The following is a 24839-nucleotide window of genomic DNA, read 5'->3' on the forward strand; positions in this document are numbered from 1 at the left end:
AGTTTTGTGAGCATTGTATCAAGGGAAAGCAAACAAGGGTTAAATTTGGAACAGCTATCCATAATACTAAAGGTATTTTGGATTATGTTCATTCGGATGTTTGGGGTGCTTCCAAAACACCTTCATTAGGTGGGAAACACTATTTTGTAACCTTTGTTGATGACTTTTCTCGAAGATTGTGGGTGTATACGATGAAAACAAAAGATGAAGTATTGGGAATTTTTCTCAAATGGAAGGCGATGATAGAAACTCAAAGTGGCAGAAAGATCAAGTGTCTTCGCACAGACAATGGTGGCGAATACAAAAATGATCTTTTTCAGAAAATTTGTGAGGAAAATGGCATCGTTAGACATTTCACCGTAAAAAATACACCACAACAGAATGGAGTGGCAGAACGCATGAACCGAACTTTGCTGGAGAAAGTTCGATGTATGTTGTCCAATGCTGGCTTGGGCAAAGAATTTTGGGCTGAGGCAATAACATATGCGTGCCACCTCATTAATCGTCTACCATCTGCTGCTATTGGTGGGAAGACACCATTTGAAAAATGGTATGGAAAACCTGCTGAAGATTATGGTTCTTTATATGTATTTGGCTCAATTGCATATTATCATGTAAGAGAGTCAAAATTGGACCCAAGAGCAAAGAAAGCTTTATTTATGGGAATTACTTCTGGAGTCAAAGGATACCGTTTATGGTGTCCAGAGACAAGAAAAGTTATTTTCAGCAGGGATGTTACCTTTGATGAATCTGCCTTGACAAATAAGGTAACACTTGAAGAAGCCAAACAAATTGATGGTGCTTCAAAGCAGGTGGAGTTTGAGGGAAAGATAATTTTCCCAACACAGGGATCAAACGAGGAAACAACAGAAAATTTTCCTCTTGAAGGAGAGCCAGTCGAAGAGGAGGTTCCATCTCAAGAACCTCAACCACAACTTGAATCAATAGCAACCGGCAAGCCAAAAAGGACATTAAGAAAACCTGCTCGACTCATAGATATGGTGGCTTGTGCGGACTCAATTGCAGCTGATGACATTCCTACCACTTATAAAGACGCAGTCCAAAGTTCAGAAGAAGATAAGTGGAGGATTGCCATGGATGAAGAAATGCAGTCCCTTCATCAGAATCATACATGGAGATTGGCCAATCTCCCAGAGGGCAAGAAAGCAATTGGGTGCAAATGGGTATTTGCAAAGAAAGAAGGATTTCCTAACCAAGAAGATGTTCGCTACAAAGCAAGATTGGTGGCCAAAGGATATGCTCAAAAGGAGGGAATTGATTATAATGAGGTGTTTTCTCCAGTTGTGAAACACTCCTCCATTAGAGTTTTGTTGGCTTTGGTAGCGCAGTTAAATTTGGAACTAGTTCAATTGGATGTAAAAACTGCATTTTTACATGGAGACTTGGAAGAGGAAATCTACATGACTCAGCCAGAAGGATTCAAAGTTGATGGAAAAGAAAATATGGTGTGCAAACTTGAAAAATCATTGTACGGATTGAAACAATCTTCTAGACAATGGTACAAACGATTTGACAAGTTTATGTTGCAGCAAAGGTACATAAGAAGCAAATACGATCATTGTGTGTATTTGCGCAAGCTTGAAGATAATTCCTTTATATACCTTCTCCTATATGTTGATGATATGTTGATAGCTTCTAAGAGTCAAGAGGAAATTGAGAAGCTAAAGATTCAACTAAGAAAGGAGTTTGAGATGAAGGATTTGGGTGAGGCAAAGAAGATTCTTGGCATGGAGATAAAAAGAGATAGACATTCAAAGAAACTCTATTTATCTCAAAAGGAATATTTGAAGAGAGTACTAAAGCGATTCGGTATGAATAAAAAAACGAAGTCGGTTAGCACTCCGCTTGCTCCTCATTTTAAGCTTAGTGATGCTATGTCACCTAATAATGAAGCTGAACGAGAATATATGTCAAGAGTACCATACGCTAATGCTATTGGTAGCTTGATGTATGCAATGGTTTGCACAAGGCCAGATATTTCACACGCTGTTGGAGTTGTAAGCAGGTACATGCACAATCCTGGAAAGGATCATTGGCAGGCTGTAAAATGGATTCTACGGTATATTCATAATACTGTAGATGTTGGTTTGGTTTTCGAGCAGAAAGATAGTCAATATCTTGTTGGATATTGTGACTCAGATTATGCAGGTGATTTGGACAAACGAAGATCAACTACTGGTTATGTTTTCACTATTGCAAATGCACCAGTTAGTTGGAAGTCTACTTTGCAGTCAACAGTTGCTTTGTCTACCACTGAGGCAGAGTACATGGCAATTACAGAGGCTGCGAAGGAAGCAATTTGGCTTCGAGGATTGCTTAGAGAGCTTGGTATTGGACAAGAAGAAATCACAATATTTTGTGATAGTCAGAGTGCTATTCAATTAGCAAAGAACCAAGTTTATCATGCAAGGACGAAGCACATTGACGTCCGATATCATTTCATACGAGAAATCATAGAAGATGGTGGAGTCATAATGCAGAAAATTCATACTACAGATAATCCTGCCGATATGTTGACAAAAGTGGTGACTGCGGTCAAGTTTCAACATTGTTTGAACTTGATCAACATTGTTGAACATTGAAGATTAGGGTTGAAGACACAATCAAAATTGTTGTTGAGAGAAAGTTGAAAATGAAGAATCTTGCCAAGGTGGAGATTTGTTAAATTTGACAAGATTCAAAAATGGATTAATGAGAAGATATGGTAGTTAGGAGGATAATTCTTCATTGGTAGAAAAGTCAAGATAGCAACTTTTGTAGGTGAAATTTAGGTGAACCGTAAATTGATTTCACAAGGTAAATGTTGACATTTTGACATATTGTGATGTCATGGATGACATCAATAGGAAGAATTTACTCCTATAAATAGGTAGCTCCTAATTCATTTGTAACACACCTCTCACTTGCCTTCTCATCTCCTAAGGCATTTGTTCTTCTTTCTCTCTTGTAGTATTTCACTTGTACTATTTTGGAGTGAAATAAATATTGGTTGGTTGTGTCCGAGGAGTAGGCAAAAGAAAACAAAAGTTTGCCGAACCTCGTTAATTCCTGGTGTTCTTTCTCTTGTTGTCTCATTTACTATTTATTAGCTACCTTTAGATATAGTAGTTGTGATTCCATCACTCTCTATATATTCGGCTTCCGCAACAATGGTCTCTGGGGATTATAAAAATTTGTTTTGGAGAAAAAATGTGAAAACTTTGTTATTGACTCATATAGCGTAGGGTAGTTATCTTGTTCGAGGAATGATTTCTTAAGTGGAAACATAATATCTTTGTGAATACATTTGATGTGAATACTCTTATATTATATCTTAAATTTCGGCAAATCTTCATTCAATAACTAATACAACTCTAATGTATGACACTGAAGCTTCTCCATTTTGGTGTGTTTCATTTCCTTTGTTCCATCTCCGAAAATCTATAGAATATGTCATCTCCTTTATCGAATGATTGATTAGCTAGGGAGTCATCTAGCTTGTTCCCTTCCCTTAAAATATTCTAAATCTGTGCTTGTCTATTTGCTAAAATTATTTAAATTTTTGTGTCCATGTTGCAATATTTCATGGGAGTTTCCAAACCTATTCTATTACTTGTTTATGAAGCATAAAATCAGTCTTATGATTAATTTCATATGTTGGCTTGTTGTTAGCGTCTACATGCTTTTAAAACATATTTAACTTTAACCTCAATATGTTTAGTAGAATTTGTCTTTGTTTTGTTTGCATAAGAAAGTTTGCCTGGAAATACGCCATGATCAAAGTCTACACCCTAAGTGTGACTGAAACTTAAGATCACAAATATCCAAGGTGAAATCATGATACTGACATATTGTAAATGAATAACTGAACATTCTATATAATGCTAATGAAATTTGAAACATAACTAAATAAAGAGATGCTTAGATATAAGAGATAATGCAAAAACTTCAAATGCATTGAAGACTACTGAATAACTAATATTTTAATTTAAGCTTATGCTAACTAAAATGAGATAGATATGATAGGACATAACCTTCAATTACCTTCAAAAAAAGTATTATATAAGGTAAGAATCTAATGAATGATTACTCTATGAAGTCACCTTATGAGGAATAACCAATTGTAACTATCCGAGTTTATATCCTTGTCTTGATCTCTACCGTTGTGAGTGGCACCACACTAAATTACCTGGTAGGAAAATCAAAGACTAATTCAAACCAACCCAACACTATACAAATTAACCAAGTTCTAGCACTAAAATGAAGAAAATAGTTTAATTACTACATAATTGAGTCCCCATAAACTCAATCCAGTAGCTAAAACAATTATGACATGGAATTACCCCTAATAACTGAAAATCGCCATACAAAACTCTAAAAAAATCAAACTAGGGATGCGACCCAGAAAACTAAACATAAACTAAAGTATATAGTTTGTGTCCAAATAAACGAACAGTAAAATGTAGAAGAATTCATGGAAGACCGAAAGATGAAGCTCACCATTGGATTTAGAATCGTACGTCTCTCAAATGAGGTCTTGGTTCAGTCGTTGGAGATTAATTGCAGTAAATAAGAAAAGAATAAGTGCAGTACATAAACCACCGTATATTTGTAGTATCACAAGGTTAGTGTAAGATATACTTGTAACCCATAACTATAATACAAATAACATCGAACAATACACAATATAATTCAACTAAACATTGAAACCCAGCCACATGTCATGAAACAACAATACATGAATAAACTAATTAATGAAACATGTCTCACGTGACTACAAATGCAAATACCCAATACTTTCATGAAACCACAATCACATACTTGATCTACTTACGGAACCCAAACCAAACTGTTAGTGTACTAACGTGGTATTCAAGTCATCCATACATCATGTACTGGAATAGTACCCAAGCCACCCAACAATCACAAGCGAATATGCACATCACATAGCACGATGAACAAGACCACTTGAAAATCACAAGTCACGATCACAAGCTCATTGCATGAGATTATTAACATGATGTCATTTCATATGTCTTCCAACCATGCATTGCACAAATGATACTTTGTAGACATGAATACAAACATAAATCGGAAACATATGACCATCAACTACCTTGAATAAAGCCTCTTGAAAACTTTGAATAACAAAAACTTTTCCCCTGCGGAGTGTCTTAACTTGTTCTTTGTCTAAAATAAATAATGTAAATAACAATCAATCACTAATGACCTATTAATTAACCTACATTATTATCAAATCTTAATCCCAGAAAGAAATATGATCATCTTCCCCAACTTATCTCTTTTCCCACCATGGAATCATGTCAAAATCTTCACACAAAAACAATAATCAAGATTCTAAGGCTTAAGAATCCATTTACATGATTGGAGAGTCAAATTCTTACCTTTATCAATGAATTTCATGGGAAACCGATATGAACTTCCCAAAATTGTCCCTTTCAAAGTTCAAGAATATAAAGTACAAAAGTAGGGTTTTGAACTATGTTCTACATAAAATCTCGATTCTATCATTGTAAATGTCTAAAGTTTCGTCCCCGAAATACAGAAGAACATGAAAGAAAAATAGCAAGAAAACAATAATATTTGTATTTGAATTTATGCAAAAGTTACAATCTTTATAAAATCTTTAATAAAAGATATGTAATCCCCTGATTCTTCTCTTCACGAATGTTCTTGATTTGATGAAATGCTTGTGGCTCAACACTTGGAGCGAAGACTTCTTTTATGTATTTTTCTGTATGTGTGTATATGTATGTATATTTTGGTCTTATGAAGACCTCTTTATATAGTCTTGAGCTTGGCTTTAGGGGTATTTTGGTTCGAGCAATTTTGACCCCTGGGCCTGAAGAACATGAGTCGGGTTTATCTTGTAAACTTAATGGACTGCCCCAAATGTAATTTAGACTTGATTTAAGTCATATAATTTTGACTCAAATATTGATCCAACTTTATTAACCAGTAATTTGACTTGGTCAACGTATCATGAATTTAAGATTTAATCCAAAATTAGTATGTATTTATCAATACAATTTCACTGTCAACAAATGCCCCTGCTTCGAGGCTTGTAACGGTGCTTGACTTGTCGAAACCTTCAATGAAAAGGCTTGAAGTATTCATGATATATATATAACTTTCCCTATTTGATTACAATGGAAATTTTCCCTATTTGATTACAATGGAAACTTTCCATAACTTGAATCCAATAGAAACTTACCCTAATTTGGACACCCTTGATAAAAGTTATGGCTTTGTCATAGTGGTAATATGTGTTTATTTGAATAGGGGAGTTCTAAGTTTGAACCCCAAATAACACAATATTTTTTTTATTTTAACAGCTACACACCATGATTTTTGGACACCCTTTATAAAGTTTCTTGCTCCACCACGCAATGCCCAACTTTTGAAGTCTCTCATCTTCCAAGATGAACTCGAACATATCATCCCCCTCAAAAAAACCTTGAAACAGTATTGGAGGCTTAAGCTTCAAGAACATGGTTCATCATAGGGTCAAGTAATGGACAGAACAAAGTTCTAACTCCCTCATCTCCGTCCACCTCAGGAACGGTAGTAGCAACAATTTGACTGACCAAAACCTGGGCAGTCCGAGCCATGGGAGTGAATACAGTACCTGCCAACCCACTCAAAAAAGGAATACATGTTGAAAGTACTGCGTCTATAGGGGAAGGCCTACTATACGATTCAGTGTCCTCGCATCATGTTCAACATCATCCTCGATCTCAATTTTAACCTCTTCTTGTACGACCGGATCCTCGGGTAGGACTAGGATCTCTTACCTTAGTACATGCACTTTGTGAGCTCTACCTCTTGCGGGTGTTGCCCTTCATCTTCCCCTACCTATCCCTCTACCATGCCCTCTTATTGTTGGCCCATCGCTTGATCTGCCACGCGAGCTACAACCCATGCACCATTACGTCTAAGTGTCAACTATATTTGGACAGAAGAGTGGAAGAGTTAGAGACCAATTTGGATCACCAAATATGATATTAATTTGAATTAAGTCATAATAGAAAGAAAAAAGAAAGAGAATTTCCTACAATCCCATAGCCTTTTGTGGAAAAATACATATCTATGCACCATGATGGAGGACTCTAGTAGATTCGTTTTGGTATGACAAAATCAATGAACTTAGAGCTTTGATATAAATTAACCAAGCTTTGACACTAAAATGATTAAAATATTTTAGTAACTACATAATGAGTCCCCATAAACTCAACCCAATAACTAAAACAATTATGACGCAAAAATTACCCCTAATAAGTGAAAGTCACCACACCTTAACTCTAAAATAGTCAAATTGAGCATGCAACTCCAAAACCTAATTAAAAAATACAGTCTATAGTATGTGTTTGAACAAATGGACAAAATAATGTAGAAGAATCCATAGAAGACTAAAATGCAAAGTTAATTCTTAGTCTCAGAATCAAACATTTCTTAATTGAGGTGTCATATCAGCTTCTGAAAGATTTGATGCACAAAATAAAATAATAAGTGTAGTATCAGTACATAAATCACTGTAAACTGGTAGGATCACGCGGCTAGACCAAAATATGAATGTAAATAGTCACTACAATATACTAACAAAGAACAATGCACAATATAGCAACAAATGTCAACCACATATAGTCTCGCAAAAACATCAATACTAGAATCAAACAATGAATGAAACATGTACCACATGATTAAAATCCAAATGCTTGGTCCTCTGATGGAACCACAATGACATACCTGGCCCTCTCACGGAACCCAAAACAAAGTGTTAGTTTACTGGTATTGTACCTAAGCCATCCATATATCATGTACTGATGTGGTACCCGAGCTAACTAACAATCACAATAAACATGCATAATCATGTAACACAATGAACAAGACCACTTGAAACTCATAAATCACAATCATAAGTTCATTGCATGAGCATACCTACACAGTATCATTATGTATGTCTTCCTACCATGCATTGCACAAATGATAGTGGAAAGCAATAGACATACATACTTACATAAGTTGAGAATATGTCATCATCACCTACCTCAAATCAAGACTCTTGTAAAATCTAAATAACCGTGTTTTCCCCTTGCAAAGCGCCTCATCTTATTCTTGGTCTAAAATAAATAATACAAACAACAATCAATCATTTATGGCTTATTAATTTACCTGGATTATTACCAAAATTCTAACCCCGACCAAATTATGATCATCTTTCCTAACTTGGGGCTCTTCCCCACCATGGAGTCATATCAAAACCTTCACTTAACAACAATAACCTAGATTCTAAGACATAAGAATCCATTAAAAGATAAAAAAAAATTTATACCATTATCAATGAATTCTACTGGAAACTGATGCAAATTGCCCGAAATCTCCCTTTCCAAGTTCAAGAACTCAAAGTGCAGAAAACAAGGATTTTGGGTTGTTTTCTTCATAAAATTATATTTATGTCGCTATAATGGACCCAGTCTCGCTGTGGTAGTGCCACTGCAGCGGTAAGTTAACCTACTATAGTAGTATGAGCACCACTATAGCAAAACACCTTTCATTATAGTGGGTCGGTAATGGATCTACAACTCAACATATGGAAAAATGCCCTTTTGTAACACACCTCCATCCAACCTCTCAACATATACCTTTCACGCCATGTTCAGTTTCGAGAGTTCTACTTATCTTAATTTGGCTCCTAAAGGCCGTATGGATTCATTAAGGTATTGTCCCAAGAAAATATATATAACACCTCGACAATAGAATCCACCCATTTTTGGATTATTATAGAACTCACCTTGCCCAAATTCTGACTAAGACTGGCCCAGGCGAAAATTTTTAAATCACAACCTTTAAATTTTTTTAGTCCAAATTCTTTCATTATAGACCTACTTATAATGATAGGGTCATGACGTTAAAATCTTAACAAAGACAAGGTATTTTGAACTACAAAGTGATGTCAAGCTAACTCTTGGCATAACATCTAAGCATATCATATATAAAATGAAGTGAAATTGTAAACTAAAATCATAACTTAGATAGATTTCAAGAATCAGTCTACTACAATTTAATACTAAGTTTGAAAGCCTCTAAATTAAATAAAATAATAGTTTGAAAGCCATAATAGAAGTCTGAAATATCGATAGAAACAATTGACTATGTAATGAGGACGACTCATTAGCTACTACCCTCAATCCACGATCGTGAGAATAATCACTCGTATTACATAATATGAAAAATATAGTGCAAAATAGATACGCTCACAATACAAAGAAGGTATTAAGTATGAAAGAAGAAAAATAATAGTTGAATTCGTATTTGTATGATAAGTTGTAAGAGATACCACAATGGATCTTTCAATTATGTAAATATCAATTGAGGAAGAATGCAGTGAAAGACCATGAATAAATATTTTGAAATATATGTGTGTATATTAGACCCTATTTTTTTCTGAAATCATATTTAGAAGGATGCATACATAAAATCAACACAATCTGACATCATATCTATGATTATACATAATCATGTATATTTGAATGGTAAAAATATAGTATCTAAGTTGGAAGTTTCTTAACATAAACATACACTATGTGAGCTCATATTTTCCAAAGTTAAATCTAAATTGGAAGGGTTTTCCTATACCTCACCATGGTATAGAACCTGTCTGTCTAATGTGGATCCACAAATTTGAGCCTCTTAGGATGAAATAATCAATCGATAAAGTAGTGAAATAAAACGTCATGATGGCACGTAGTTCTGAAACTTGGATTATATGAACCCTCGTTTGCTTGGTGGTATGTACTAATCCTAATACATATTGTCTATATAGTTCATAACATATCTATTAAGATTATATAAATGCTATCATGAGTCTTGCTCAAAAATCTCTTTCTATAATACATCTTTTTGTGAGACTATACTCAAATCTATGAGACAAATCTCAAATATTTCTTTCTAAAGTTATATGTAAAATCTCTTTATAAAACGTATCTTTCAAATTATGAGAAAATTTTCAAAAACATGCATAACCTGTAGATTATCAACATAGTATTCATAATAACATAAAGGCTCTAAAATCATATTTCAAAAGATAATCTTCAAGAATCATAAACAAAATCATGTCAAGAACTAACAAAGTTGATTATGGAAAAACTTGCAAAGAAAAAAAAATTCAGTAGTCAAAATTCATAAATCATGAGTAAGTAATTCAAGAAATCATCCACTAGGTCACAAAAAGTGTTAATATGAAAGTGGGGTTAGAAATCCTAACTATAAAATTTAAATTCATAAAATATTGAGGAGCTCCGCACATAAGGATGAAAGAAATACTTCATTGAAGTTCTACATACCCTAAACTCTCCATGAATCTTGATGGAAAATTGTAACAAAAAGAAGAAGGTCCAACAATTCAGTTTTTAAAATCTTGATTGAGCTTTTTTTGAAAATCCTACATTTATGGTGTACGATTTCATTAATAATCTGAAGAGGGAGGATTAAATACTTGAAATTATAGAATTTCATGGGATAAACTCGCCTTAGAGACGAAGGATGAGGAGAGGAAAGAATACAAGCCCTAGACTTAAAATAATATCAAAATAATGAAATTTTCGGATGAAAAAAGGACTTAAAAGGAGATTTTCATCGATGCCATGTCCTGGACAAGGTGCCCTCCGCACTTGGCATTGTGCAAAATGCACAATATGATGTGCAAATGTATCACAACCCAATCCACTAGGTCAGACGGTAACCTACTTTAACACCTAGATAAAAAACTCCTTAGCACCCAATTTGGATTAAAACATAATAAGCGGAAAATAAATGATTTTACTATGAAAATTCCATTAACATCATAACTTAGAAGGAAATACCACTTTAGTAAAACGTTTTTACAATAAACTGTAAAAGGCAACCCCAGGGAACTAGTCCAAACAGGAACAAGACCTACTAAGAGAGCATAGTTTATACACAAAAATGAGACACCACTCTCACCATACAAAAAAGAAAAGTGAAAGTTGTTGTAAATCATCATTGTCTTCACCTATGAAATGTCACTGACCTTGCAAGCATACTATATCAAATGGCATATCAAGAGTAGTATCAGTACAAACAACACAAACGGGTAAGCACCATCAGTTAACCCAAACCTATCACATAATATAATGTATATATTACATAATCATAAATAACCATGCAATAAGAAAGCTACACCACCCCATTTCTCTGTTCACATACTATTACCCTTTCCGAATAAATGTTATAACTAATGCACCTTGATCTCATTCCTCTCAATAACACCATCATGACGCCAAAGCATAGCTTAACCTTTCTATCATATTAGTATCCATGAATATCAGGTCATCACTAGCCTTATCCACTACCTTTTATCCTTTCTCCATTTCTCATGCCAACTCATTGCCCCTTCAGAAAAGTACATAAAACTAGTGCCTTAAACCAATTCATCCTACCAATTAACCCAAAAGCATTTATATAATAAAGTTCATGATAAATAAAATATAGTTTAGAAACAACTAAATATTGAGCCCTTATAAACTTACTCTCATAGTTATAACAATTATGCAAAAAAACACCCTAGGAATTAACCCAATTCATCCTACCAATTAACCCAAAAGCATTTATATAATAAAGTTCATGATAAATAAAATATAGTTTAGAAACAACTAAGACTCCGAGTAATCGAGAAAACTCAAGGATCTAGCATGCAGCAATTGCATCATGAAGAAGTAAATCAGGTTCACTCATGGAACCATAAACACATACTTGGTCCTGTCATGGAATTCAAACTCAAACTGTTAGTGTACCGGTGTGGTACTTTAGCCATCAGTTGTTAGTGTACCAGTGTAGTACCCAGGTCGATCATATTTGGATATCTCCGTACCAGGCATGGTACGTGATCCAAGCATTAGTATATATATCAGGTAGGGTTGTCAAATGGTCGGGTTGATTGAAACTAGAAATGTTAGAATAGATTGAATAGAAATTGGGTTGGGTCTTGACCCGCCCAAGTTTACTTTGGGCTCAAATGGGATATAACACGGGTTGGGTCTTGACCCGATTGATCTCAATAATTTAACATATTGATATTTAACTTTTATAATCACAATTTGAATTTTCTCTCAAGAATTTTTTGTTAAAAGGTAACAAATAAATAGATAAATCCTAAAAGATGTTAAATAGACAATAATTCATACCTTCAATAGGAAAAATATCTTAATAAAAAGTTTTAAAACGAGTTGAAATTGGAATTTGAATTGGCACAATTGAGAATTCTCTACTTATGGGTTAAGCTTGAATGAGTAGAGATTGATCTCAATTCAAATTATCTTGAGTCCAACCCTTAAAATTCTGGACGGGTTGGGCGGGTTACCTATGTTTGGGTTCATTTTTGACACCCCTAATATCAGGCATGGTACCTAAATCAATTATTAATATATATCAGACATGGTGCCTAAGACAACTAATCATGTGTGGTATCTGAGCCAACCACTGGTATATCTTATACCAGGTGTGGTACTGTTACACACTAAAAATTTCTAAGTTAAGACCAGATTTATTCTTCATTTATATATTAGGTCGTGTCAAGTGATTCTTAATTGTTCATAGGTGCTAAGGTCAATTCTTTAGTGTAAGAATGATTCTTGATAACGATTAAGGTCACTAGAGTCTCCAAGCATACGAAAGAGATCTTGAATGGAACTTCTTTTATCCATAACTTTTCCATGTCTTTAACTGTCTTTCTTGTTCCTTAAAAAGTCCCAAACTGTTTTTACTGTGAATTTACCATTACTGATTTTAGTCCACTAAGCATTATCAACTTCATTAGTGAGATAAGCATAATGCAAATTCCCCTGAACATGGTCCACCACACATTCAAGCAACAAAATCTCTCATTACTGTATAGTCGCATCCCTCCTCTCAAAATTCAACAGTATCTTTCATGGGATAACAAGTTTGCAGATCTGAAACATGTATATGTTGGGACCCAAGTTAAACCAATTAACGGCTTATAGATATGGGGTGAATTATTCAATTTTTTATTGGATAAATTGTTAAACAGTTAAGAATTATCGTAGCTAGATTTGTATACTAGGTGTATTAACCTCATTTAATCTTTTACAATAATGTATAAGAATAGTTATATAATTTTCTTTTCTTACTCCTAACTCCTAAAGGCTAAAGACATAAAACCATCAGAACCTATTTATTTTTCTATAATTATCTATTTTGCTTTAAAGAATAAAGCGTGAATCAGCAAACTCAAAAAAATATTGAGGATATATACATAAAAAGTATGTAACAATTTATCGAGTTATCGACAAAAATGCTTCAACTAGACAATGAAAATGTGATAACCAGTTAAAATTCTAGATCAATTTATTCATTTTATCTTATTTATTCATTTTTTATTCAACCTCAAATAAAAAAGAAAAAAAAATTGTGAAGTGGAACATACATGCAAGTGCTGCTTAATTTCTACTTTCTAACATATACTATGCACACTCTAAAAAAAACATAAACAAATCTCCTAACTGAAATTAAATTATTGATACAATGAATAAGCAAATTCAAAATGTATCAACAATAATTATCTGCTCGTTGTTGCTATTGATTAATACTGAAATTGGTAATTTTTACCGATTTGTCGATGGAGCACAACGGACGATTCAAGTTTCCGATGATCTAGACGACGTTGTTGACGATGAAGAGGACGAGGCTTGGAGAGAATGGGGAAGGAAGAAATCGACTAGCTCCGATTTCGATCCGCCGCCGACGGATTTTGGTACGATGAGTCCGTCGGAAATTCAAGCGGAAATGATGAAGCGGCAGCTGGGTCCGGTTTTTGGGTTTGTTAAACTCCGACTTGGAACTCGTCGGACTCAGGTATCTCTTGCTTCACCTTTTTTGTGTAGAATCTTATTAATGTGATGAGTAGTGACTCGCTAAAATTGATTTTCCTAACTAATAGCATTGAATCTAGTGAAATAGTTGTCTTGCTGAAAGAGTAATCTACCATTTGCACTTTCAATTTCAAGCTAGTTATACCCATTTTGCAGTGGTAGATTTATATGTGAAAATTTCTGAATTATATTGTGTTTTGAACCCACATTTACTTTGAATTTTGAAATAATACTATAAGATTAAATGTTGGATCCGCCTCTAGTCATTTGGATCTATTCAGGTTATAAGTAGAATGAGAAATTTAGTTGACAAACTGGAGAATGTGGTAAGATCTAAAAAACTCTTTTCTGTGAAGTTTCAGGTCTGGGGTGGATACAATTTGTTGGTTCTGGGTTCATATGAACCTAGTACTTTCGATGTGGAGTATAAATTTATACATAAACGTTAAATAAAATTGCAATAGCTAATTATATGAACTCATAACCTTTAAAAAAAATTGTCCAATTCAGAGATTCTAAAGAGTAAAGATGGAACTCAATAGGCTTAAATCCGTGTTTCGCCTTTGATTCAGGTTGGGTTGAGAATAGATAATCTGTATTAAAAGGCGATTTTAGCATTACAATGAAGTGAACCTAGATAGAAGGGAATAAATGTAGAGGATTACTAAAGCTGACCTCAATTGATTTGGATTGAACCATAGTTGACTGAATGGAAGAGTGTATAGAGTTTGCAAAGGAGGCTTGGGCAGGATTGCAAAGTAAATTGTATGGTATTATTAACTGAGATTACTTGTTTACAGGAGAAAGTTACTGAAATAGCGATGAGATGGACCAAACTAGCAAGAACTGGAGCAATCGAGGCAAAGTTCATGAGTGTTGATGTGAGCACAATCATGTTTACTATGGAGAAAGGTCAAGACTCTATCGAGGTTTGTCTTACTTCCAAAATATGATGTTTTATTCTATAAGTACTAGCTTTACCTATTGATCCTTGAAACAAAGAGTTGAATATCAGAACACTTGTATAAAGGTCGTTGTGTTTCACCACCTCACATATATCCTACAGTCAATTAAGGTTGTTACTGCAAAGCCACAACTAAGGTGCACAGGACCTTACCGTCTAAGCTGTTGATACTTTCATTTCACTAGGTGCATGTTTGAGACAGCAAGGCAGTCGGTACACCATTCATATCAAGGCTCTGGTTTTGCTCTAAACTTTTAGCCTTCCAAATGCACCTTTTATCGCATGGTTCTTTTTCATCCTTTGGGACGATATGTTAGTTGGTATTTGATAGAATCACAAGTTCTGTGTACTAGAAAATTGAGATTTTATTACTCTATTTTGCAGTTGAAAGAGTTTTTGTTGGACCAACCAGAAGCATATGAGATTAAAGTAGGGGACCAACTATTTCGAAGACCAGGAGATCCTCCTTTTGAAGAAGTATTTGAGAAGATTCAGAGGGAGAAAAGCAAAGTCGATCATACCAGCTCAAAGAAGAATAGGCATCATGAGTTGTAATCACCACAAAAGAACTCTTGACAACTAATTTCGATCGCCTATAACAAGTATTATCAGGAGGGCAGGTGTAAATGGCTGGCATCTTACATGTTCTTTTTTCGACACACACTTGACACTCTGTGCTTACAAGCTATGCATCCAAATAATCAGTTAATTCTTCTAACATTCGATCATTGAACATCTTGTGTTGGGAAACATCTTTGTCTGAGTAATGGCACTTATAAGGGAATGATTTTGTTTATGTTTCTCCATGTCTTTCACCAATTATGATTTACGAATGGAGCTAAGGGACTATCAACCTTGTAGAAGAGGACAATTGATATCCTCTATAATGTCCTAAAAACTGGATTTGTTAGGTGGTTATAAAATTATTTTAATTCAAACATAATATAAACCATCCCACAAACTAGATTGTGTATAAATCCATAATTCTGTAATAAAAGATTATCGATAACGGAGGATATTGCAGTAGACCCTCTCAGCTATTAAAAGAATGCAAGTTAAGTGAAAGAATACAGTATCATTTCAGCTTATTGCTGAAGTCAGAGAGCTCGAGAACACGAATTCTGGAAATGCCAGCAGCTTCCTCCCTCTCCTTTTGAGTATTGTAACCCCAGTCCCCTGCTTCAAGAAATTAGATTAGCAATCACTACAACATTGCAAATCTATAAGAAGCAAAGTGAGTATGATAAATCACCTAGATACAAGTTCCATCCATCCAACTCGGACTCTTTAATCACATTCTTTAAAGTAGCAAGCCGGTCTTCCACAAAACTGAGCAATATTCAGAAAAAGTAGACACTTAATTTCACGCGGTAGAAGCAAAATGGCTATTCGAAAGAAGTTAGAGTAGTTCTTATGCTATAAAATCTTACTGTAGTTTCAGACCCTGGTGTTCCGGCATTTCCTGAAGTTGCTTAAGCACTTTTACTTTAGGTCTGATTAAAAAGAAGTTTCACTTGAGCACGAGTATGTGCTTAAATAAGTAAACACTAATTGACCATGTCTCTTGATATTGCAGTTAGCTTAATCACACTTCGTGTGAAGTAAACTTACCCAGTGCCGAGACCATAGATCCTTTCAGCTGGAATAATTATCCCAGCAATCCCTTTAAGTAATGCATCTGCAAAGCGGCTCTACAAATGGCAGTGGAGTACAAATATTAGATTCAACGGCTTAACTCAAGGCTCTTAAGATTCCAATTCCACTTTCATCAAGAACAAGCTAAAGTTTTGAAAAACAAAACATCACTTGTACGCGTGGTGAATATTTCAGGATAAATTAGTTCTAAAGATTTTATCTTTAGGTGAATGTGCACATTCTAACAAACCTGCTTCGTAGTGACTATGTAAAGCTTTGAACTTGCAAATTTCAGTGCATCAGGAACACCAGGATAAAACCTGTAGAGAAAGCATAAACTTTTTAGCATTTTTTCAACACAGTATATTCTTTGACGTGATTGAGTACCATCTTTAAACAGCGGTAAATTTATTGTGCAATTTATGAAGCATGTGAACTCATAGTCTTTCCGCAAAATTATTGTCTTGAATTGATCTAATATTACCTGCTGGAACCCATGCTATTAAAGAGATTAATGAAGTACTTGGTTTTACCTAGAAGAACAAGGATCAAATTCCCACTTGATTAATTTTTTTTCTATTGTCTTTAGTATGCACTCAAGTTCTTGAAATCTTAGATATGCCTCTGACCGTAAAAAAAAATAGGAGATTCTAGAGAACGACAATAAGATGAGCACCGACCAACTTATAGGTTGTCGTACTACTCGGAGTCTTAAAAGCTTATCAAACTAGGAAACTGACAAGCAGATAGATTTAGCTTGTTTTGGAGTACATCATTCGGTATAGGTAGTCTATAGTGTTTGTTTCTCTGTTTTTCTTTTAGTTGGTTCAGTGATTATACATTAGCCAGAGATTAGAGCTAGTTAGGACCCTCAAGTGGTTGATTCGATCACACAGGCATAATCAACAGCTACACTTACCTGTTTGCCCCTATCCAAGTAGCCAAATCATTGTCCATCCATTCATCTCTAACCTTACCGAAAAGATCTATAAGAAAATCCCTGTCTTCGTTCCATTCTGCCATTATAATGGGTTTAATCTTTGCCCAGTTCTCAAGTATTCCCTCAACTGTTAGTCCCTCTGCAACCTATCACATTAAGAAAGATATCACCTCGACGAAGTTTATGATACATCAGCTAGAATGAATAGATTTGTGTCATCATATCCAAGACACTTTTATTTTTTTTGTGTACCCACCGAAGACTTGCGAATAGAAGGGATTCTCGACTCCAGGAGCAACCTCACTAGTAAGAGATTTTCATATCCAGTTTCCACTACAGGTCTAACCTGCAGAAAGTTTGAAGGTTGATCACTTTCTGCAACAACAACAACAACAACATACCCCATATATTCCCGCAAGTGGAGTCTAGGTAGGGTGAGTGTACACGGATCTAGAAGCCAACGTCTAGGTTCAACATAGGCTTAGTTCAAACTCAATATTTCTATTAAGAAAATTCACTAAATAAGTACAAAAAAAACCCAGTTACTAATACCTAATACCATCCTAGAATTTAGAACTCATAAAGTTCAAATCTCGGTTCCACCTCTGACTAGCCTAGTTCAACCCCAAATGAATATGCTAAGAACATTTAATGAATCACTTACGCAGTGACATTGAACTCCATATGTGCATTCCAACACCCACAACCTTTGTAGTAGTGACTTATCTCATGAGAAAAGACTTTGTTTTCTTTCAAAGAAGCATACTTAACACAACCTATATAACATATATAAACATTCTACACTAAATTAGGGGCAAAAGCTTGTCCAAAACCACTACTACCACAAATGTATCTCCTTCACATATACAAATTTTCTTTCACTATTTGACCTTTAATTTTACTTTCCAAGGAAATGAACAAAGAAAGATATAATACTTAGACAAGCTAAAACAAAAATAAAGAACTTTACCACATGCATCTGATCTACAATCCAATCTTCCAAAGAAGAGTCCACCCCATTGAAAAGACTAGGCCATCTCACTTTAGCAGCCTGAAAAACCAACAATTTTTTTTTCAAAAAACAAATTGAAATTGGGAACCAAGAAGGGGCAAGTAAAGTAATGACCTTAAGAGCAGAAAGAGAGCTTTCTCCACAACTATCGCAGAGAACTCCATCAAAATCCAAGGCATACAAATCCCCCATTTTTTGTGTCAGTTATTGGCTCTCAGGATGTAAAATGGAGGGTTCAATACCCGCCAATCAAATTTGATCAAATACCTTTTGACTCAAAATAGACAGCTGATTTCTTGTAAGATCATTGTGGGCCTTTTTGCCCTTGATCCGACCCGAATGATATGGCTAACCCGAATTAGGAATTAGGATGCATTGGTTAATTAATCTGAATTCATGCCGAGTAAAGTTTTATATCAAATTACTCTCTATTAATTGCGACAACTTTAGGGCTGCATCTTGGTCTCTTTTTTTTTAATTTCTAGTGATTTTGTACTCCTAAAATTATCGGCATTAATACTATTTGAAAAGACGATAACGGAGAGTAAAGTTGGCTAAAATAGTTCAACTGATATTTTTTGAATACTTGTTTGAAAGTTTGAGAGTAAAGATAGAGATACAAGTTGTATAGATTCGTCTAGGCGAGAGAATATGGGATAGTTCATGATTTAAATCAAGAAAATTGCATCAAGAACAAGAATGACAGTTGTGATAAAAGAGGTACACATTAGAAAATATAGATTTTTCATAAACATTTAAATGAAGAGGGGGATGAGGATATTGCATGAAGAAGTTAAAGCACTTTGAGAATCATCGAAAATTTGAATTTTGTAGATGAAAAAAAAAACCTGCATATGGTGAGTGGTAGATCCATAAGATAAGGAGGGGCAAAGTCATTGAGCTACACGAGATTGTAGTGAAATTTTGAGAAAATATAGGCAAAATAGGTATGAAGTGGTTGACTATATTGTCTGATATAATTATTAGGGCAACTAGAATGTCAGAAGAATGGAAATGAAGTACAATAATTTTGTTCTAAAAGAACAAGAGAAATATTCAAAATTGCAATAAATATGAGAGTGTCAAGCTACTAAAACACTCTATGAAAGTTTGGGAGAAAATGATAGAGGTAGGGTTGAGGAGGGGGGTGTGATCAACTTCGAGAATCAAATTTGAATTTATGTTGTAGTGATTGACTACAAAAGCAATTTACATTGTAAAAAGACAATTGAAATAATGCACTGATAGGATGAGAAATTCATAGTGTTTATTGACCTAGAATAACATATAATAAAGTTTTTAGGGAGGTTCTATGAAAATATTTAGAATTTAAAGATGTTCAAGTGAATTACATTCTCACAATTCAGGAAATATATGATGGCTTCAAATTCCATATTAGAATAATCTAAGGAAACTCAAAAACTTTTCGATCGAAATAAGATGCACTAAGCTTCAACCTTAGCCTGCTTTATTTGTCTTAATAATGGATGAATAGTCATTGCATATTTAATGAGAAATGCCACTGTGTCTTTTATTCATATATAACATAATATTGATTGACGAGATGCAGATGCATTAAAAAGTTAACTATAAGCTAAAGTTTAGAGGCAGGCCCTAAAATTTAAAGATTTAAGGTTAAGCATGACAAAGATTGAGTACTTAAATTGCAAGTTCACATAGTGCAATGAGACGAAGTTGGAAGTGATAATCGATATACAAGCTATACTCATTAAAGAAAGTATCAAATAGTTTGAGTCCATAATACAAGATAATGGGAAGATTGAGAAGGACGTCATGCATCATATTGAAGTGGGTGGACGAAATGCAGACTCTTTATGAGGTTCTATATGATTAACGTCGTATCACCAATACTTAAAGGGTGAGTTCTACTACGTGATAGTGAGATGTACTTTACTATATTGGACAAGGTGTTGACTTATCAAGAATGCATGTGCACACCACTCTCTTGTTAGATGGACGGAAAAAAATGTAATTATATCTATTTAAAATTGTTTAGTGGGTAATAGGACAATTGTAAAGTTAAGGTGTCTTTTTAAAAATTCGGGATAACTTCAATGTGACTTTATGTCTTTTCTCATATACATATATAAAAAAAATGAAGTTGTAAGGGATAAGGTGAGAGTGACCTACCAAGAGGACAATATTAGGCTAGCAATTATACCAGGAATATAATGTGTGTAGATGTAATCAAGAAGGAGGTGTAAGAGGTTGACATTAGTTAGACAAGACGCTTTCATACCTTTTTGTGAAAGATATGATTCAGAAGAAAAATGTGGATCCAAATTTCATTGAAAAAAGAAAGAAAATCAATTATATCCACCAAACAAAGAAAAGTACGATTAGAAGAATGTTATAATTATTTATATAAGATAAAATTAGCCAATACATTTGATCATATCTAATGACTAATTTAAAACTTGGAGGGTAATGAAAATTACCTAAGAAAAAAATTAAACGATACACGTAGCCAAGCTATACAATGATGTGTGAGAGGTTATGAAGATAATGATGATACCCTGAAGATTAGAGTGTTAAAAATTAACTCAAATATAGGTAATTTGTTAAATTTATTTAAAATTTTAAGTGTTGGGTTCAAGATAACTTGAATTGGCCTCAATCTCAATTCTTTCAAGCCTAACCGATTTTAAGAGAATCGTTAATTGAGCTCAATTCCATCTCCAATTTCAACCCGTTTTAAAATTCTTTATTAGGATATTTTTCTATACTGAAGGTATGAATTAGTCTATTAATATCTTTAGGATCTATCTATCTATTTGTTACTTTTTTAAAAAAAATCTTGATTTGATTTTTAAATTATGATTATAAAAGTTAAATATCACAATGTTAAAATTATTGAGATCAAGCGGATCAAATTGGGTGAATCAAGACTCAATCCGTTTTTAACCCATTTAAATCCAAAGTAAATTTGAGTGGGTCAAAATCCAACTTAATTTCTGTTCCAATCTATTTTAATATCTCTAATTTTAATTCAACTTGTGTTTTGACACTTGTGAAGACTAATGATACAATTCATTCGGCGAGAATAATACCAAACAAAAAATTGGAACGCTTGGAGAAAAAGTCAGAAATCAAAATTAGCAATATTATTTATTATTTACTTATAATAAACGAAAAGAGGTTAAATTCTTGACCATCAAATTCTAATACTGTTATAAAATCAAGCTATAAGAATAAAATCATAAAGAGAAGAAGACAAGAGAAGTAGATAGAAGAAGAGGAATTTTCTTCTTATTCAAGTGTATATCAAATGGTGAGTGATATCTCTATTTATAGTGTTGAGATATCACTCCCAAAAGTCATTTAACTAGTAGATACATGGTTATCTACATTGTTATCCAAAAGGGGGGTTCATATCATCTAGGGAATACACATACATGAATTTAGTAGTTCATGAATAAACCAAATGGTCATCCACTATTCAATAGATTTATAACACTCCCCCTTGGATGTCCATAGATAATGTGCCTCGTTAAAACCTTTACCAAAAAAAATCCAGTGGAAAAAAATTCTAGTGAAGGAAAAAGAGTACACATATCTTTTGATACACATTATTTGTTGCCTCATTAAAAACCTTGCCAGGAAAATCCAGTGGGAAAAAACCTCGGTCAAGGGAAAAAGAGTGCAACGCGTATTATACTCCCCCTGATTAAAACATCAGTTAATTTCTTGTGATGATGTCTTTAATCTTTGTACATTGTGGTTGATATATTCTTTTTCAAAGAAAAACCACACATTTCCTGAATATGGTGTGTCATTTATCTCAACTAGACGCACTTTCGACTTGCTTCATGGAGGGCTTTTATTTCTGCGTAGCAACATTTACTTCATTGATCGCCAGGATATTATTGTGCCTCCACATGCAAACACGTAGAGTGCTTGAGATAGAGCTTTATGCGGATCAGATAAATATTCTGCATCTGCGTAACCAATCAATTTTGTCTTGAATTCCTCAAAATAGAATAAACCCATAACTATGGTCCTTCAGGGATATTCAATCATGTGTTCAACACCATTTCAATGTCCTTTTATCGGGGAGAAACTGAATCTTGCCAGTAAATTTACTGCAAAACAAATATCTGGTAATATTGTTAGTAAGATGCACTAGTGCCCTGATTGCACCAAGATATGGAGTTTCATCACCAAGATATGGAGTTTCATCACCAAGAAGCTCTTCATCCTTCTTTTGAGATCAAACTGAATCATCATTTATTTCAAGCGATCTCATAATCATTGGGTACTCAATGAATATGATTTATCCATATAAAATGCATCAAAACATATCTGTGTATATGCACTGATAGACAAATATTTCATTTGTCAAATTATCAATCAGTAGGTCAAGACAAAATTCTGTCTTACCAAGACCTTTTCGTAAAATACAAGGACAATTAGGGTCATTTTTTTGTACCCTTTTCCTCCTTGACTATTTCAATCCATATAAGGATTCTTGAAGCTTTATTGAAAAAGTTTCTTTCAAACTCTTATATGCTTCAGACACATCGATTGTTTCAAGGATTTTCATATAACATTCGTTGTCTAGCTAGACATTGCAATTATTCGTTACATGCATTCAAGTTTTTCGTATGTTGCCAGATCAAAACAAACATCATTGCATCCACCATGCCAGGATTTTTGCGACAAATCTTTATGCCTCAAGGCACAAACCGTATTTGATATCTTACGGCTATACAATCGCATAATAATTTATTTATACCCCACTGACATTATACCTTGATTTATGGACTATCTATCCAAAACGTCACTTTTGTAAGTGAAACAATATACTTGAATCATGCATTTTACTTGGCCAACCTTTTATTTGTCCACACTATATGACAGATTTGAATTCAAGATCCTCTTCACAATTTATATCATTGAGCGCTACCTCATATCAAAGATACCGTCGACGGTTATTTGATATCGATTCCAACATGACATAACTTATTGAGATCACTTCATTTTTCATCATTTTCAGGTACCTGAACCTTTTTCAAGGTTTTATGAATTGTTATGTCGTGGTGCTCTCTTATTGCACTTGCCTCATTATTATGAACATATTGATCATTTGCTCCTCTCCTTCTTCAAGGAATTTTATATTTGGAACCGATTGGTCTATTACGCTTCCGGCGTATCATAGACTCTGTCCTTCAAATACTTCACATTGGAGAATTTGCAGCTGAATTATATCATAGGGTCAGTGCATTCATCTAGCAACTGATTTTCAACATTATGCAACTGAATTATTCCTTGAACTTTAAGTTCACATATTTATTTAACGAGGATCTAGATAATTCATAATTGACATCACACATAATTTTCAGCTGTCAATCATCTCTCCCCCTAATGTTAGAAAATCTAACATTCATTCCAACCTTATTTGGAAGTTCATCTTTGTGCGTGGTGGAGCAATTAAAATCATAACCGCACATTCATTATTTTAGATGAAAATTATATGATTCCTGACCCTGAACCAATTTTAATGGGGAAACCTTGTTGGTTTGATGCATACATGTGTTGCTACATGTTAAATAAAATTATCTCATTTCAAATCTTATTTGGGAGTTTTGTTCTCATAACCATGATTTAGCTATAATTGGAGGCATACAATTTCTGTTAAATCAACCAGGATTATTAATATAATTTCATAGTTTGGAACTGTGCTCTCACTTTTAACAATTCGAGCAAACAACCTTACAAAAACCAATTGTAAGTTGACAACAAAAAAACATGTGACCATCGCATAGATGCATCGATCATAATTTGCAAATGATCCACATGGCAGGTGAACTGGCCCATATTCACCGTTTTATATGTTTCCAAAAATTTTAGGGGATTACAATCTCAACCTTAGCTGGTACAATGATCATTTTATCAAGAGAACAAGCAACACAAGAGAATTCTTGAAGAATCTTTATTTCTTCATCATATAAATCACCTGAATTCTCAATTACGTTTGCATCACATTTAATCGGAATGGTCACCAGTCATGCCAACTGATCTTTATTTTAGTACACTTATAATTTACTTTTACATGTGATTTCATCAGCATGTACATGTTTGTATGGAACAAACAAGAGGAAAAATGGGGTAATCTTTTACATAAATATCTATAACCCTCTTCGGTTGTAGTGTTTTATAGTCTCAATATTTATTTTCAATTCATCCGAAACTTAAAAAGTTTCTTTTGAGACTTACTACAACCCCAATATTATTCCTCTGATAATAGCACAACTCGTTAGAGCTTGCAATTAATTTTGTGTACTATCACATATTCCATGACACCATCCATATGGTGAACATCTCCTCAAGGAGAAA

General features: G+C 34.0%; 2 protein-coding genes across 3 annotated transcripts; one reads left to right on the plus strand and one right to left on the minus strand.

The window, feature by feature from the left end:
- The first annotated feature begins 13535 nt into the window (after positions 1-13535).
- LOC107031972 lies at positions 13536-15695 on the plus strand. The gene is made up of 3 exons (XM_015233503.2): positions 13536-13914; positions 14732-14860; positions 15280-15695. Exons 1-3 carry the CDS (start codon positions 13585-13587, stop codon positions 15448-15450), a joined length of 630 nt encoding a protein of 209 aa, XP_015088989.1. The 5' UTR covers positions 13536-13584; the 3' UTR covers positions 15451-15695.
- A 112-nt stretch (positions 15696-15807) lies between these two features.
- Positions 15808-18780, minus strand: LOC107031971. 2 transcript variants are annotated; one of them, XM_015233502.2, is made up of 9 exons: positions 18597-18775; positions 18441-18521; positions 17727-17816; positions 17450-17616; positions 16781-16850; positions 16507-16586; positions 16326-16388; positions 16148-16224; positions 15836-16071 (listed from the first exon to the last, which is right to left on the minus strand). In XM_015233502.2, exons 1-9 carry the CDS (start codon positions 18672-18674, stop codon positions 15971-15973), a joined length of 807 nt encoding a protein of 268 aa, XP_015088988.1. In that variant the 5' UTR covers positions 18675-18775; the 3' UTR covers positions 15836-15970. The 2 variants fall into 2 exon arrangements, with proteins under 2 accessions (XP_027768392.1, XP_015088988.1); XM_027912591.1 differs by lacking the exon at positions 17727-17816 and having other exon boundaries at positions 15808-16071; positions 18597-18780.
- Between the last annotated feature and the right edge of the window lie 6059 nt (positions 18781-24839).

The sequence above is a fragment of the Solanum pennellii genome, chromosome 10 (genome assembly GCF_001406875.1).
Source record: "Solanum pennellii chromosome 10, SPENNV200".
Taxonomy (NCBI): domain Eukaryota; kingdom Viridiplantae; phylum Streptophyta; class Magnoliopsida; order Solanales; family Solanaceae; genus Solanum; species Solanum pennellii.